This window comes from Lipotes vexillifer, unplaced genomic scaffold, assembly GCF_000442215.2.
Source record: "Lipotes vexillifer unplaced genomic scaffold, Lipotes_vexillifer_v1.1 scaffold265, whole genome shotgun sequence".
Lineage (NCBI taxonomy): Eukaryota > Metazoa > Chordata > Mammalia > Artiodactyla > Lipotidae > Lipotes > Lipotes vexillifer.
Window position 1 is genome coordinate 1,197,775 of NW_006795112.1, and position 12,605 is coordinate 1,210,379.

Below are 12,605 nucleotides of genomic sequence, written 5' to 3' on the forward strand. Positions count from 1 at the left end.
ATTTGTTCTTGCCAGAGGGAGAAGCCAGAAGACCAAAGCATTGCGAGAATGACTCTTCTTGCGGTAGCTCTGGCCTCCTAGGAATTAGGAAGTGCCATAAATCTCAGGAGAGAGACTGTGTAAAATTCCCAGCCCATATTTCAGACTCCAGAGGTTCAGATGCATTTTGTTATATTCCAGAAAAACAAGCAGGCTTTTTGGGCACACCTCTCAACCAGGCTCAAACTCCACATCTTCGTGATTTGTCCATCATTTGAGCTACCAAGAATGCTACCTAATCCACAGTTTGCAGCTATTTTTAACAGACTCATCTGCATTGTTGAAAACTACCCATATTTTGGCAGATAAGTCAGTCAACTCTGGAAACAGTGCTGGTCTCTTAGATTTCTTTTTGGAAAGTGTCTAAGATTTATGGTGGGAATTACACATGACAGCTGCATTCTTTCCACTGGGTTTAGACCACCATTTGGTCTAATAACTCCTAATTGTGTGTCTATCCTAGTCTAAGCTTCCTCAGAAAAAAAAAAAAAAAAGAGGGGGGGGAAGACTTTTGAAAATCCCCTACAGCAGTACCCAGTGATTTCTGTCAACAATAAACACTATTTTGAAACTTAAGAAGGTCAGCTGATGAGGAACAAATAAAAGACATTTCGGTGAATGTGAATTTCTTTAGAGAATTTTTCATTAACATTACATTAATGCTGGTCTGATAAAAATAAATGTTAAATGTTTTAGTTTCATTGTGTTCCCAAAGTATTTTTAGCATAACAGGCAAAATTCCTGTCAGCATTTTCAGTCATGGTATTTTCTTAAAAGAAGTACCTCTTCAGTGATTTTTCTCCAAACTTCACCAAAGCACAACATGGATACCTTGAAGACATCGCTCATTTAAAAATCATAAGAGGTCTAATTATATTTCCAAAATAAGTAGTTTCCAATCCAGCAAGGATAATGTGGTCATGAAAAGGATGTCCAAATCCACCAATTTACATTGGTTTGGCTTGGCATGACTTTCAAAGTTCTTGGAGCAAAAAGAGGATGGCACGTGAATCATTCTAATTTGGGTTCGATTCCCAGGACTTAGGGTTTGCCATTCTGTGAGCCATTCGGGAGAGAGCTAATCAACTACAAGGCTGTACCTATGTAATTTATAACTGCTAAAATTCACTGATGTGTTCCAGATTATTTTGCAAAATGTAATACCCTCCTTTTTAATATATACTTTGTCATTTTCACTCTATTTATGTAATTTAAAAAGTATGATAGCAGGGGAGCATGAGCCATTCAAAGCAGGAGCCAGTAATGTCAGAGATTGTTATCCTTCATAAGATATATGGTGTTGATATCTCTATATCTAAAGGGCTTGGAGGTTCTGTCAAGTTAGATTCAAATTGCATCTAATGTGTTTTGCTTTACTCCTTCCTTCTGGTTTCTAACGTAAGCCACAAAGCAGTTTCTCTACTGTGACTTAGTTCTGCAACCACAGTGGTCACACTGGTCTGAGTTACCCTCCCTGTCTCCATTCCCAGCCCTCCCTTCTTTTATTCCAGAAGAAAATTAGGTTATTAATTTAGGATGAGGCTGCTTTGTTTGAACAGTATAGTGCTTTCCAATTGCTCATACATAATATAACCAACCCATACTGCTCTTTCAAATGTTTTTGATTACTGAACTTAAAAAAAAAACAAAAACCTTGTACTGAAATTTATGAAAGATCACAGGGACACTTCCTATGTTGTAACTTTAAATTTCTATAAGAGAAAAAGTTTTCAGATAGTAGGGAATTTCATTAATTGAAATTCAGTTTACAACTCTAGACAACACATGCATTTCAATAACATGTAAAATAATATTAGAAAAGAAACAGTTCTAGCTTCAAAATAAAAATGCACTTTATTTATACCTATAAAGAGATATGCTTATTGAAATGAGGCTTAAGTAAGGTCCTTATTTGTAATAAAAATTTGTTGGGATTCAAATTTTATTTACTGTTGACCTTTGATAAAGGTCCAACTAATTAGCAAAACAAAAATTAATTTAAAAAGAAATATATGGTAAATTTTCTCATTTTTTATTGTAATAGTTGTTGACATTTCATTTTTAATCATTACTTTAAATAGGGCTAATTTGACCGATTCTTTGCAAAAAACATATATTAAGGGCTTCCCTGGTGGCGCAGTGGTTGAGAGTCCGCCTGCCGATGCAGGGGACATGGGTTCGTGCCACGGTCCGGGAGGGTCCCACGTGCCGCAGAGCGACTGGGCCCGTGGGCCATGCCCGCTGAGCCTGCGCGTTCGGAGCCTGTGCTCCGCGGCGGGAAAGGCCACAGTAGTGAGAGGCCCACGTACCGCAAAAAAAAAAATATATTAAGATTTCTTGTTTGAGAAAAATGTAGACCTGCATACTGCATCAATGTTTCTGTTTTCCGAAATATTATTTTTCTGAAGTTCCTTCAGAGCAACTGATAACTCGTAGAAAATCATGAACGCTTTCATTTGGTGAAACTTTGTTTGACTTTGTGATGGCAAGGAAGATGACCTTATTCACCATTTGTGGTTCTGAATGACCTTTGACTATTTCGAAACCAAAAACTATCACCAAAGGCCCCAACTTGCATCAATAAACATTTTTCTATAGACAATATGGAGTCACTGGAGGTCATTTTAGAGAAGAATTTCAAAATGTTTTCCCTAAGGACTACATGTTTAGAAAAAGTACAGATACCCCAAGAGGGAGAACTTTGAAAGGGACACACTTACTTTAATGCATAAGTTTTAAAATTTTAAAAATCTGTCACATTTTTTAAATTATATAGGTTAAAGCTAAGTACCAAACACTAGCTAAATGACAAAGCAAAAAAAGAAAATAGTTGATAAATTATTAAGTTTCTGAGCACATGTGCATAAACTGAAGACCAGCATGATCTAATACTGAAACTAAAAATCAAACGTTAGGAAAGTTTTTTTTGTTTTTTTTGTTTTTTTTTTTGCGATATGTGGGCCTCTCACTGTCGTGGCCTTTCCCGTTGCCGGACACGCAAGCTCAGCGGCCACGGCTCACGGGCCCAGCCGCTCCGCGGCATGCGGGATCCTCCCAGACCGGGGCACGAACCCACGTCCCCTGCATCGGCAGGCGGACCCTCAACCACTGCGCCACCAGGGAGGCCCAAACGTTAGGAAAGTTTTAATTAAGATGATTGTCACATTTAAGTTGTCGAGTGCACATTGTACTTAAAAATGAACTGGAGTGCCCTTTGATTAATGGAGCTATTTTGTGCATCAGAAAACAAAAAAAAAAGAATGCATTTGATTTTTATAAATGTATGTGTCTTAGACATTTTCACCACACACTAATAGGTGTCCAGCCTCATCTCAATTCCTCACAAATTTACAGATTCATAGTTCTCAGGAAGGGACAGAGACTCACTAATTTATTATTAGACTATTCTAGAACTACAAAACTCACACTAATTAATACATTTGTTAATAGCTATTCCATTTTATTGACATTATATGTAAGTTATTACATGGAAGAGTATAGTGAGGATGAGTAGGTGGGACACAGAGGGCTTTTTTTTTTTGGCCGTGCCGCACGGCTTGTGGTCTTAGTTCCCCAATTAGAGATCGAACCAGGGACCTGGACAGTGAGAGCGTGGAGTCCTAACCACAGTGAAAATGCTCTGTATGATGCTGTAATGATGGATACAAGTCATTATACATTTGTCCAAACCAATAGAATGTACAACACCAAGACTGAACCCTAATGTAAACTATGGACTCTAGCTGTATCAATGTTGTTTTCATCAGTTTTAACAAATGTATCACTCTGATGGGGGATGTTGATAATGGGAGAGGCTATGCATGTGCTGGGGCAAGGGGTATGTGGGAAACCTCTGTACCTTCCCTTCAATTTTGATATAAACTTAAAATTGCTCTAAAAAATAATGTCTTAAAACTGAGTGAATAATGGCTTTGATTTATGCCATTAATATCAGTATTACACATTATGTCATTCTCTCCTAACCTACTGATGATATATTTTGCACAGCAGCAGAAATGTTCCTACTATAAAGTATTGATACTTAAAAACAGAGATGGTAAAGCAATAAAGGAGCTCATTTCATGTCAGTAAAGAGCTTTACAAAAATTTTATTCTGTTAGATTATGACAATAATTTCTATCAATTTATCTAGTACTATCTATTGTGAATTACAATATTTAATGATGATACTATACCACCTCCCTAGAGAAACTGCTGAGATACTGACCTCTACATTAACTGGTAATCTCATCCAGGCCTCCTTGAGGGTCTAGACACATCAAGGAATATGCAATCCTGACATTAAAATTATGTTATCAACATTTCTTATCAACAATAATAGGGTTTGAATAAATGTTTCTCTTTTCATTTTCCTGTTTCTTCATCTTTTTGATAACTGGGTCATGGAAATAACCTGATGATATAGATAAATGTGTGGAAAACAAGTGGTTGATTATCCAAACCCACTGCCAGGATAAGTTATTTTGAATTATAGATAACTAGTTTTAAAATAATCCGGAACCATCTTGTCAAAGATTTCTTTTTATTTTTCCCTCCATAATGGAGCACCCCATTACCTACAATACACTAGAGATTTTCAAAGTAGTTATACATCCGTAGTAGAATTTTCATTCTGTAGTTTCAAATAATCAGACCAATATATGTTATGCTATAGTAATTGCAGGAAAAGAGAATGAAACAATGTAAATGGATTGGAATCCCTAGGAACAGAATAAAACAGAATAGAATAAGAATAAGAATAGGAGAGAGGGAAGAAGGGGAGACAGAAGAGAAGTGAGAAGGGAGTAAAGGAGAGGGAGGGAAGGAAGGAAAGGAGGGAGGGAGGGAGGGAGATTTTAAGGAAAGAAGACTTCACAAGCACTTTGGGTTACTTTATCTTTCCAACAAGGGACAGTAATACATATATACATGAAGGTTCTTCTGCCTACTCCACCCCAAGTTTGATTCCTGTCTTTTTTGGACGAATGAATCTTAACTATACTGTGAAATCCCATGCTACCTACTGCTGTTTTATGGTTCAACTACACTCAAGTTTGTTGATGATTAACTGTTACTGAACTTAATGATTAGTTTGCTTGTATTAAAATATTGAAGATTGCTTGGTGTAGGACATAGAAATTTGTTTTCTCTGTGAGGAGGAGAGAGTTGGTGGTGATTTACTACTTTCTTCCTTCCCATAATTATTATTATTATTTTCTTTTGCCATCTCAGTTTTTATATGAGTGAATATAAAACATGCCCTTTTGTTTTCAGGTCTAGATGTTGATGGAATATATCGAGTTAGTGGCAATCTAGCAACAATACAGAAGTTAAGATTTATTGTCAACCAAGGTAAGTGATTTCTTCACTTCAGACCTTTTTACAAGTAGTTTCATCTCCAACAATATTTCACACTCTCTGCATATGTATTATGAATATATACTGATAAAGGCTTTGAAGGGAGAAAGAGAAATTTGAAGAAATTAAACAATTATTACCAGAGAAGTAAAAGATAGCCAGTTTACTTGGAGGTAAATAGAATAAAGAGAGGGACTAACTATTATGTTGTGTGAAATAAATAACAAGTGAAATATGACAAACTAAAAATGAAGAAGAGAATAATAAAAGGAAAAAACTAGCTTTGAAAAATGTTACTGGTGTATAATACTTAATATATGTTGATAAATGAATAAATAAATGAATGGTGGAAAATGTAAGAGTCAAGATCACAGATGTTAGAAAAATATATAATAGGTAAGTAAAAATATATAATATATAATAGGTAAGTATATATTATATACTTATATATATAAAATATATATAATATTATATTATATATATTATATATAAAAATATATAATATATAATAGGTAAGTAAAAGAATTAAAAATTAGGAAATACAAATATCATCAAAGGATTACAAACTAAAACAACTATGAAATACTACTACAAGCCTATTAAAATGGCTAAAATTTAAAACACTGACAACACCAAATGCTGACAAGGATGTGGAGCAACAGGAACTCTCATTCATGCTGGTAGAAATGGAAAATACTACAGCTAGTTTGGAAAATAGCTTAGCAGTTTCTTATGAAAATAACCATATTCTTACCTTATTACCCAGCAGTTATGCTCCTTGGTATTTACACAAATGAGTTCAAAACTTATGTCCACACAAAAAACTGCACACAATATTTCCAGCAGCTTTATTCGTAATTGGTAAAATTTGAAAGCAACCAAGATATCCTTCAATAGGTGACTGGAAAAACAAACCATAAAATATCCATAAAATGGAATATTATTCAATGACAAAATGAAATGAGCTGTCAAGTGATGAAAAGGCTTCAAGGAAACTTAAATGCATATTACTATGTGAAAGAAGCCAGTCCGAAAATGCTATATACTCTGTTGTCTCAACTATATGACATTTTTGAAAAGGCAAAACTATGGAGGTAGTAGAAAGATCAGTGATAGCAAAGGATTTGAGGGGAGAGGGGGAAGAATAAGCACAGGGGATTTTTAGGGCCATGAAACTATTCTGTTTCATACTGTAATAGTGGATACATGCCATTATATATGTCATTATACATTTGTCAAAATCTATATAATATACAACACTAAGAGTGAACCTTAATGTGAACTATGGACTTTAGTTAATAAAAACTTATAAATATTGGCTCATCAATTGTAACAAATGTACTACACTAATGCAAGATGTTACTAACAGGGGAAATTTGGGGGGAGTGGTCAGTCATAAGAGGGAGTATATCGGGACTCTGTATTTTCTATTTTTCTGTAAACCTAAAACTTCTCTGAAAAAGACAGTGAATTTTAAAAATAAAAATTAGGAAATGTTCAGAAAAAAAGACTAAAACATCTTGAGATGGTGTTACAGACAGCTCACAGGTTTAGAATTAGACACATGGAGTAAAACCCAGACACTCTCTCCTTGTGTCCTTGGCATCTTATTTAACTCCCTTATGCTCTGTTTCTTATCAGTAAAAACAGGATGGAAGTGCCTTGGAAATATTTTTGAGAATGAAATGAGATAGTGTGTAGTATTCCCTTAGTAACGTGACAGACTCATGGTAGTTGTTCAGTACATCTAAGTTTCCCTTTCACTTAAAAAGTCAATGATAAAAAAAAAAAAAAAAGTCAATGATGTCTCATTACCTTCAGGAGAATTTACACAAAGTCTTCATAAGCTGGCTTCCCAGCTACTTCCAGCTGACTGCAGGTCCTCTGAATTTCCTTCACGATACATTCCTAACTGTACTTCCTTATTTACACACTGTTGTATTTCTTAATGCCTTTGCATAGTCTCTTCCATCTACTTTCAATATTCTCCTATATTTTCCTTCCCATCCCACATACAAAAGCTTCCTGCCTGGTTAGATTTCTCCTTATTCTTCAAGGCCCAGATTATAAATAATTTTCTCCAGGGAGCCTGCAACATCCCTCAGTCAGATTCCTTCTCTGTGTGCCCATTACGCTGGGTAGTTAAATTTGCATTCGTACAGGCACATCTAACTTCTAAAATTCCATCTATTATAAGACCCAGAGATTTAATGCCATCTTTTAAGGAGAATTTTATCAAATGTATTCAGTGATTATATTTCACAAACATTAAAATTTGAAAGTCTTGAAATAAAAAAAGAGGATACTGGTTGAAATATGTGTCTCCTCCATAAATCTCTATACACCTAAAAAGGTAGGATTTAAATTAGCCTTATATCTTCCCTCACTAACCACCAGTAGCTCTGGAGCCTCCATACAGGGAGCTCTTAATATCTGTTGTATAGTGTGTGTGTGTGTGTGTGTGTGTGTTGCAAATAGTAGAAGTATTAATACAGAGAATCATTAACCTCTCCAGCAGTTCAACTTGGGTTGAACCATACTTTTAAGTGTTAACTGCAGTGCTTTTGGCCAGTGGCCACATGATTCTTATTTCTGAACATCTCTAAAACCTAGAATCTGTTTGCTCACTAATGTGCACCGTTGTCTTTCAGAATTACTGTCCCTCCTGGGCAAAAAACAGAACTGAACATTACCTTATGTATTCATATTGGCCATTGGCCTGAACCAAAGTACCTCACTGTGGATAAAAATTGGATAAAACACCCCAGCTTTTTATAACCATTCCTGTTTATAACCAGCTAAAATCATTCTTGAAATATATTTCATACTGAAACCATATCCTGATTGGGATTCTAGACAGGTGGGCAACACATTTCTTCTACAAAGAAGAAATCTCAAAACAGAAGCCATGCTAGAAACAAACACTAGTTGCATTTCCTGCCTTTAAAAAAAATTATGCTCAGCAGTCTGAAAAGGCAAAAAAGAAATCTGCAGTGAGAATATGAAATCTGTCCATCTCATCTTTTACAATCCAAACTTCAGCATCCTCTTGGGGCTGTGTAACTGCTCATGTTTCCATGAGAGTTGACAATGTAAAGCTGGACAGAGGCCTGAATTGGTATCTGGTAGCACAGAATTGTCAGTAAACTGTCTCCCTGGTTTATACCACTGTCAGAATGCAACACACTCAACACAAATTATGTTATATTAGAACCTTTGATACTAGTATTTTGTCCAAGCTGTGTTGTGGAGTTGTTTTGAATTAGATGATAAGAGATATGCGTATACCATCCTCTCTCAAATTTTGCTAATCAGATTATCCTGTGAATGAAATTTTCAGGAGTGGACCTGTAGCATTTGTTCTAACACCGTACCTTCCCTTCCATCTGCATGCTGGTTGCTGACAGCAGAACTGATATGAGAGAGAATCAGTGCTGGATACAAAGAGACTGAGTGTGTACATTGTGGTCTCCCCTCTGTGTGTGTATGTATGTGTGTGAGTGTGTGCAATGAAGTGGCAGTGCAGTGATAATTCCTTGAAAAGCATAAAGGAATATGTGAATGCAATGCATTCTTTTTTTGTATTCAGAGATGGAACATACCTGGTTTGGCATACCCTCTTTGTATCAACACCTTTTATCTCCTCCATGTTCATGTTCCACAATGTTTCCTTTGCAGAAGGTTCTAAACGTACAGTTTTTAAAATGAACAAGCCCTACCCACCATTGGACTAGACAAATGAAAACTGATTTGGGGGATTTTCAAGAACAGTTTAATTGCAATTTATGTATTTCACTAACTTTCTTGAATGCTATAATCATCAGCAATTCTAAATACACCAGTTGAATGATTCAATTTGTTTTGGTTTTCTGTTTGACTCACTAAATCTGTAGGAATTGCATACCCTTATTATACTTCCAGATCAGATGGCATGCAAATTAAATTCAAAGTGATCACTTTTGAAAAGTATTTCCTAATTATAACTAGTAATGAAGATGATAATAATAATTATTATTGTAAAAGTAGCTAACATATTTTCATAATTTATTATGTGCCAGGCACTGTACCAAGCGCTTTACTTATATCATTTAATTTAATCCTTTCTGCTATCCCATAGAATGTGTTCTATTACTGCTCCCATTTTAAAGTTGAGGAAACTGAGGCACAGAAATGTTAAATAATGTCCTAAGGTCATAAAGCAATAAGTGAAAGAGCTAGGACTAGATCCCAGGTCTCTCTGTCTCAGAGCCTATGCTAAAAACCACTGCCTGATTTGACATTTCCCATTCACTGATTGTTGATTACCTCCTTACAAAAGTGGAGCTCAGTCTTTTCATGCTGTACCCAGTTGTTAGTGACGTTCTTTCTGTTTTCTGTAAGTGACAAGTACTGTCATAGCAGTTTGGCTAAAACTTTTCAAGAAAGAGAAATGCCTGGGAAAACACCAAATGCCATAGTTAGGAAGAAGCCAGGCGCTACCATTCTCTGTAGGGCTTCATGTATCTATGCTTGGACCGAGAAACTACTTTAACACAATATTCTGTTGCAACCTTCAGGAAAGGCATTGAAGACTCTAGATTTACTGGGCTGTTGATGCATTACTGAGCAGTGCTCTGCCTTGTTTGTTGTATTTGGTGACAGCTTTCAGTGACATTTTGCTAATGCTGCTCTTCCATTCTATGAGGGCATCCCCAAAGAAAACTAGTCTGTGACCTTAGATGTCAACTTGTCATCAGCCTGTGAGACTGCGTCGATTCTTTGGGATGATCTGTGACGTGATGGTTCTCTTGTGTGGGGTACTTTTACAGAGGACAAACTTTAGCCCTGAGGATGCTGCATAACTGTCTTGAGAACTTTTTGACAGTGGGTCTTAGAAGTCCCACCAGTCTGAATTCCCCCTCCTTCTGACATCAAAATTCTGACTTGAGCTGCCCATCTAGCTTATTGTTCAAACTCCAAATTCAGTTCAGACTCTCTTTGGTATTACTTAGATGTTCTCTTTCACCCTTTAAAAAAGGGACAAGGAAGACTGGCATCCTTTTTAGAAGATATTAACTGTGAAGCTTCCCAAGCCCATAAGCCAATGGGAGGACTCTGAGGCAGTAAAGGAAGAACTGACTGGGAATTTTCCAAACTGGTGTTTCTTAGCACACAATAACAAATATTCCCTCTAAGCATTTCTCTGAACTGGAGGAAGTTACTTCTTACCAGGATTTTAGACATGTTTTCCATATATAGAAAAATAATTTAAAGGAACATTCTTAGGGACACCCTCCTTCACTTTTTCACACCCGGAGGAACAAAAGATATAAATGCCATAAATCTACATGGCCAAGAATCTTAATTGGGTATGTGGGTGTGTGTATGTGTGTGTTCATACGATTGTGTGTGTGTTATTTTAAAATGGAAGAGGATTTTTTCCCATTAATTTACAGTCTTGTAGTTTGCATACCTTTATTCATCCAGATCTTATTGACATAATGATCCAAATTAAATATTGGCTTAAAGAGATGAACTTGCTTATTTTGAACATACTAAGAATAAGCTCCATTGAAAATAAACCATTAGAGAAACAATTTTGGGTTGCCAGCTATATCTAAACTACTTTTTTATAGATTTGTACCACAAAGCAAAGAAAGCAAAGCATTAACTTCAGTAGCTATCCCAGTGCTTTTCATATTATTTGCAGCATTAAAAATTGAATAAATGAAGAGGAAAGCAAGAAAGAATGTGAACAATTGGCAGTTTCACCATGAAATAAGCAATTGTATGAAACAGAAAAAGATCTGGAAAAGGATTTCAAAACTTCTAGTTCTGTTCTCATAAAATAGACCTTGCATCAAGTCCATTTATTTTTCTATTGAGTTTATGTTGCCCTCTTATTATTTTTAAAACGAGGTATTTCCTTAAGCTTACTTCCCTCTCACTGCCAACCACAGCAACAACAAAACAAACTGTGTTATTTGCTTTATCCTATTCCACAGGGCAGTTTTTGGAAAGTTGAATCATTGATATTGCACCTTTCTGGCTTCCATGTGACAAGATTATCTTTTAACAATGATTTATTTTTCCCATTAAAGCTGAAAAGATCACTTGATCATAAAAGGGCCATACTCTAACATCGTTCAGGGCTTTGGAAACTTTCTTAGACCTCATTTTTTTAGCTACGTTGAGTCAGAGAGCTCGAAGACTTGTATTGCTTTCTAGCTGCTTAAGAAAATGTATTTGTCATTAGTAAATAATGGTAAACACAGAGGTCAAAACAATAAGCTCTTCACGTACATATATATTTATATAGTTTTTAGTTTCATGTAATATTCAAATAACAACTTTCTGAATATAGTCTCTAAAGTAAACAAATTCTGGCTACTTATGTTAAAGCAAATTATACCATCCATTTATTGTGGACTATATTTTATAATTCATTACATCCCAAGCAATAAGGAGCTGACAACTGTGTGGTGAAACAATCAAAGACAGAGACCATCTAGTGGGGAAAGAGCACTGGATCAGCATCGATGAGACTGCCTCCGTATCTTGATTCTGAGCTATTCGTTAGTCTAACGGAGACTATTTTAACCCCTTTGAATCCGGACTCTTCGTTTCCAAAACGGGAATAATAATGAAAATGTTAGGACTTTAAGAACTCTAGATCAGCCAAGTGATCATCAGTATTAACTTTAATTAAGATGACAAGTGGTTACATGAAATCAGATCAGTATTACTTAGTTGTGTTAATAATAGCATGATACTAAATATTAATAATCAAATATGGCTTTTAGCTTCCACATGATTGAGTTTTCTCTGATTATAATAAGATTATTTTTCTTTGGAGACTCCCTGCTATCCAATGATTTGTCTCATTCCTAGCCAAATTCATAGGAAATCTGGGTTGGCTTTATCTTATCCATAGGCTTTTGGGAGATTCCAGATTCCAAAAGACTGGCCTCATGTTCATTGGAGAGGAGGAGAAAAGTCTACTGAAATTTTAGGGCCTAGTTTAGTTGTGGCTTTTCCATTGGGTCAAGAAATTGAGTCCAGAAACTAAATCTGTCAGAGTTGTGCCACTGCCAATCTTCAAGGAGAACCCTAAGGATATTTATAAATATCCATCATCATCATCAATCATTATCATCACCATAAGAATTAATGTGTAGTCATTAAAAATTAGTGGAAAAACACACCAAGCTTACTTCTGCTCTAACCAA

General features: G+C 35.7%; 1 protein-coding gene across 1 annotated transcript in view; it reads left to right on the plus strand.

Annotated features, from left to right (window-relative positions):
* Window positions 1-12,605, plus strand: part of ARHGAP15 (Rho GTPase activating protein 15) — a 596,184-nt gene that overhangs the window by 393,967 nt on the left and 189,612 nt on the right. Inside the window, exon 10 of the mRNA XM_007467470.1 lies at window positions 5,314-5,391. Coding sequence (XP_007467532.1) covers window positions 5,314-5,391 — 78 coding nt within the window. The remainder of the gene's footprint in view (window positions 1-5,313; window positions 5,392-12,605) is intronic.